The 5862-nt window shown below is 36.3% G+C and overlaps 1 protein-coding gene across 1 annotated transcript; it reads left to right on the top strand.

The window, feature by feature from the left end:
* Nucleotides 1-1553: 1553 nt before the first annotated feature.
* ZADH2 (zinc binding alcohol dehydrogenase domain containing 2) lies at nucleotides 1554-2977 on the top strand (the record flags this gene model as incomplete). Its single annotated transcript, XM_010072685.1, has 1 exon — nucleotides 1554-2977. A coding segment is annotated over one exon (925 nt), but the record flags the coding sequence as incomplete, so codon positions are not given.
* Between the last annotated feature and the right edge of the window lie 2885 nt (nucleotides 2978-5862).

Genomic DNA, 5862 nt, shown 5'->3' with positions numbered 1-5862 from the left:
CCCCCCCAGTTGGGAGAAGGGATGAGACTGGGGAAGGTGCGACTACGGGTCCCCGCCGGCCTCCCACCGTCAGCTCCCTGCCACAGAAGTTGAGGTGTAAAAGCGGGAGGAGGCTGGTGCAGCGCCGGCACGTCTCGCCTCAGTGCTGTGAGCCCTTCTCCCTGGCGCCCGAGGGCTGCTCCGTTACCAATTTTTATGTCTTTTAGGACTACTCTATGGGAGTTACCTTAAAGCAGCGTAATAGGAATATTTTTTTTGTATTTACGAACAAGACGAAATCATTTTTTTGTTGCAGCTGAGCAGTGAATTAAAGGCAGAATTTAAAAGAGCAACAGTCACTTTTACCTATTTTATATGGATATGTTTATACGTACATATCTTTTTATATGTAACACATTACGTTGGTGGAAGTTTGAGGCTCCCCATGGTGTAAAGAATGAAGGAAATCAAAATGTGCAAAGCTGTTTTAGTTCTTCTTGCTCTGTGTGCAAGCAGTTTAAAACTACACACATGTATGATTTGAGCCTATTGCTAACTGCTACAATTAAAAGTGCGCTCTTTGCATACTTCTGCAGCTTTTGCATGGTATCAGGTACACCTTTCAGGTCGTCACTTCCACGTGTAGTAAAAGTCCTGGTGTTTTCTCTTGTATGTGTTTCTTTTTTACGTTTTCCAGTTAACAGAATCTTCACCAGTCACTCCTCCCTTTCCTGTGCAGAGATACTGTTATGGTTTTAAAAAAAGAAAAAGGTGTTACTAAAATACTCTTTGTGCTTAAGCTAAATCATAACTTCATTTTAGATTTAGATTCCTAGTGCTTAATCAAGTTGTGAGAATGTCTCAATCTTTTTTCTAAAGAAAAATAAATTAACATCCATTTTCACCTGTTAGAGGTCAGTAGGAGTTGATAGTCTTAAAATTTTAGTCCTTCTGTGCAAGGTTGTTTTGATGTGTTGCAAGTAATTTATATAAAGAAAAATACTTTAATGTTGACATTAGCTACATCAAAAGGCAAATTTTGCTGTAGTGACACCATCAATTAAAAAGTACTTGCCTACAGTAACATGACCTTGCAAATGACATCGATAGTTAATATGATCGTTAGTCATTAACAGTATTATTATATTCAAAAATGTAAATTTCTTGCCAGAATCCACGTATTTACCGCTTTGCACGTTTTGTTCTTCAGTGTTTTCACATATTGTATAAAGTGGTCAATTAATTTTCATCCTTTAATCTTGTACAGAATTATTTTTAGTTTGCTTAGTTTGGTCAAATGGACCTGAAGAAAAATATAAGTTGTTTTTTTGGTTTTGGTGTGGGTTTTTTTTGTTTTGTTTTTTTTTTTAGCAAATTTATCTTTATTTCTATAGTAACAATGTAAACTACAAAAGTCTGATAGTAGTCGTCTCTGGAGCATACTCATTATTCAAATATACCAATAATCAGAAAAAAGTCTCATATGTATCCCGCAAATTTAAACTGAAGGTTTCTCATACAACAAAGACTTGTTAAGGAATAAATCTCATTAATACATTTTTGTTTTCTTCTAGATTTGTCGGCATTAATGCATCTGACATAAACTACTCAGCTGGTCGATATGACACATCAGTTAAGCCCCCATTCGATATAGGTTTTGAAGGTGTCGGTGACGTGGTAGCGTTAGGACTCAGTGCTAGTGCTGATTATACAGTGGGTCAGGCTGTGGCCTACGTGAAAGCGGGTTCCTTTGCTGAATACACAGTTGTGCCTGCCAAACAAGCTGTTCCTCTACCTTCTGTGAAACCTGAGTTTCTTACGTTAATTGTAAGTGGCGCTACTGCATATATCAGTTTGAAAGAACTGGGAGAGCTGTCTGAAGGCAAGAAGGTTCTGGTGACAGCGGCGGCTGGAGGAACGGGCCAGTTTGCTGTGCAGCTTGCAAAGAAGGCAAAATGCCATGTAATTGGAACCTGCTCCAGTGATGAAAAGGGTGGTTTTCTGAAATCCATTGGCTGCGACCGTACGATCAACTATAAAACTGAAAATGTTGAATCTGTTCTTAAGAAGGAGTACCCTGAAGGTGTGGATGTAGTGTATGAATCTGTTGGGGGAAAGATGTTTGACTTGGCTCTTGACTCCTTGGCTACCAAAGGGCGCCTGATAGTTATTGGGTTTATCTCTGGCTACCAAAACCCTACTGGCCTCCAGCCCATTAAAGCGGAGTTATTGCCAGCAAAACTATTGAAGAAGTCTGCCAGCATCCGGGGTTTCTTCTTGAACCATTACTTTTCCGAATACAAAATGGCTCTGAACGAGTTGCTCAAGATGTATGAAAGAGGAGGCCTGGTTTGTGAGGTGGACTTTGGAGACGCGTCTCCCGGGGGCAAGTTCACTGGCTTGGAGTCTGTATTCCGTGCTGTAGATTACATGTACATGGGAAAAAACATTGGAAAAATTGTAGTTGAATTACCTCACTCTGTCAACAGTAAGCTGTAAAAACAGAACAATGATATAAATCAGAAGAGAGAAAATGGGCACTTTATGCCTCAGAATTACTAGAAACAATTTCTTTTTTTAAGCTTAGTAATGGATATTATATTAAAAAACAGCATTAAGGTGTTAATAAAAAAATTTGTGTTTTTTTTTCTTTTCTTAAAAGTGCTTAAATTGGTGGCTATAGCATGGACTTTATGGGCCTGTGTTAGATTCTGTCGCTTAGGCTAGCATGAGACAAGAACATTGTTCTTGACAGAACAAGTCTTGATGGCAGAGGCAGATTTAGTCTGCCAGACTGGTTTGGTAATACTTTATATATAGTTCAGCTCAGGAAAAAAAAATCAGCAATTTTGATTCTCTGATTTAAAAAAAAAATTAGAACAAGACTAAGTAAAGAGTCGTATCTCGTGGTTGTTCTATTAATCTATTGAAGTTTCTGGAAAAAATTATGCTCTTAATTTTTTGTTATAAACATGATCATCATAATTCAGTTGCATCACGGATCATAGTAGTATTCCTTGGCTGGTTACACAGGGAACATTTATCATCCAAATCTGACATGTCAGTAATAAGAAAAGCAACTTAACTTTTTTTTTTTTAATTATGTCTTTTGTTAACTATTAACAACTGTGCATAATCTCATTTTCTTGCCTTTTCATTTGCTACTGTTACTGTTTACTGTCCGGTCTCCCCTTTAGTCAATATTACAAGATAATTGGAGTGGGGTTTAGAGACATGTTCATGTGTATTCAGGTCCTGTATATTTTTTTTTTGAACATTTAATAAAGTTAAAAAAACAATTTAAATATTTGTGACATTTATTCATATTGATACAGTTCTTGCTGACTAGCTTCTTTATAGATAATCTCTGTGTTGTAGAGTGTTTTGACCAATGATTCTTGTTGTGACTTCCCATAATCGGGCTGCTGCGTCTACTTTTACCAAATACTGCTTCTGCAGAAGCCCTTTTACAAACAGCAAAACCATTTTAAAACTACACTCACACTACCCCGTACACATACTGACACTTAGCCATAGATTATCTAGTGGGTGCAGTTAAAAGGTTTTGTAAAGTTTTGAAAATTCTTCCACACTTAATAGATATTATATAATCGTACATACAGTGGGAATTCCAGCTAGAAGTGTAATATTTTCCAGAACAATAAAATACTTTAAACTATGCTTGCTCTTTTTTCCATAGCAAACATTTTAAGATCTTAAAGGCAGATTTTGCCACATCTTTTTAAATTATATACCTTTGTGCGCAGTTGGAGAGATGGAAATTTCATAAGATCATACACCTAATAATAAATGTAATGATAGACCCATAATGTCTAGAGGTCGAATGAGAAAATCCAGAGTAAACTTAATTTTGGGGTATTATTCAGGGCTGACTGTACACGACATTTTTAAAAGTAACATGTAGGAAAAGCTTATGTTTTTCTCAACACTACAGGCAGTAGAGAAAGTATTTTTAACTTTAATTTTGTGCATTTTATTGTAATTTTTTAGTGCATATGTTATTAGCATCCTAAAGTATTGTGTGCAATAAAGAACTGTCCGACTACTGGGTTTAGTCCCACTTTGGAGGTTTTCGGGGAAAAGCAGAATGGCTTGAGTCTTTGTTACCATTTCTCTTTTAGCCAAGATGAGCATCAAACCACTATGATTTTTGTTTTCACCAAGATCTGCTCTTAGAAACATACTTCCTTTTTCCCCTCTAATATTACAAATATTGTGGTGGTTTCTGTGTTTTGCATTATTAGAAAGGTATATTGGTCTTCCAAGTGGATGCTAGAAGGATGCAAAGATTCAAGTACCATACAAGATCAGAGCATACATAGTCCTCGCTATTTTAGTCCTATGGACTTGGTTTCTTTTCTTGTTCAGGGAAAAGGTGGTGCCCTTGATCAATAAATGCAGCTTAAAAAAAAAAACAAAACTGTTTGGGATGTACAAAATAAAAATAATATAATTGGTTACATCTGTGATACATACTGAAGAGCTGTGTGGTAACAATTTTTTTTCAAATTATGTTATTGCCAAAACCCATCCAAGTGGCCCGATTTTCAAAGGTGTTGATCTCTGCCAGTCCGATAGATTCAGGTGTTTCTGAGGCAGTGAATTCCAAATGTTTTTGTCGTAAAAAATTCTTCTTGCAACAGGATTCTGTTTGGACATACAGCATTCTACTGTCTTTTTAATATGTTACTTCATATTTAACATTGAGTAATGCAGCTGCCCTGGGCTCTTTCACTGATCAAAATAAGAGAGGAACCTTGGGGAGGTTTAAATATATATATATATATTCAGATATGACATTTTGTTGGTTTTAATTTTGGCTTCAGGCTTATTATTTGGCACTTCCATACTGATTACAGCATTTATAAAGTTTAAATTTGTTATATGCAGAACTTGTATGGCGGGTGTACTAATTTTATAGCCCTTTTGCTGTTCCTATGGCCATTTGGCTTATGCTTTTCATCAAATGCCTACATTAAGCTAAGGGGGTAACTGAAGGTATGCATAATTGCTCTTCCATGAATGAATCCCAAATGAAGTATTTTTTTGTTTTTAAAGATACAGCTTCTATCATTTAGATTGCTGAAAGAGAGCATTATTGATGGGAGAGGGTGAAAATAATTTCTGAAAGACACAGATAAGGCTTTTCTGCCAAGATTCATAATAATTTTTGGTTTGCAGGGGGAAAAAAGCCAACTTCTCCTCTTTATTTAAAAGTATATTCTGCAAACTTACTATTATGGGAGCAGGGCTGACTTTGAATAAGTAAGCTATGATGGATTTAAATAATGTTTAAATATTAGATGGATAGGAAAATGTATATGGCATGCACATGCTGAGAGGTTTAAATGATGATAGGACATTGAACATACAAGGAAAAGAAATACTGTAGAGTCACAGCAAGGGATTAATAACAATACACTTAATATGCTTGCAAAAAAGGTGTATTAAAAGCTGTGTGCACAGTGGGGACTTAAATGATTAAAAATAATAATACATTTGCCTGGGAAGTACTAAGTATACTATATGTAGAGAGCAGGGATTTAAATAATACTATTAATAATAGCAGCTCATTGAGATGTGGTTGCTAGCACTACATCCTAATTTTACCTTTCTAAATGAATTTGCTGCAGAGGAATCTGGCATTGTTTGCTGAGGCTAATAACAGAATTTCCCTTTCCTACACACATATGCTTCTATGGAAAAACAACAAAGAAGTAGATGAAGAGCTGGCTTTTTTCCTGAGTCTGTCACGTGTGCATATGCACGTGCATACGGACACACACGTACTCACTCTCTCCTGGCCTGCAACCCTCAGCACATTTTACAGATATGCTTCCTACTTAATTGCTATGCTGGAAT

The sequence above is a fragment of the Pterocles gutturalis genome, unplaced genomic scaffold (genome assembly GCF_000699245.1).
Source record: "Pterocles gutturalis isolate BGI_N339 unplaced genomic scaffold, ASM69924v1 scaffold25097, whole genome shotgun sequence".
Classification (NCBI taxonomy): Eukaryota; Metazoa; Chordata; class Aves; order Pterocliformes; family Pteroclidae; genus Pterocles; species Pterocles gutturalis.
The sequence above is the reverse complement of the archived record's forward strand: the minus strand, read 5'-3'. Positions and strand labels throughout refer to the sequence as shown.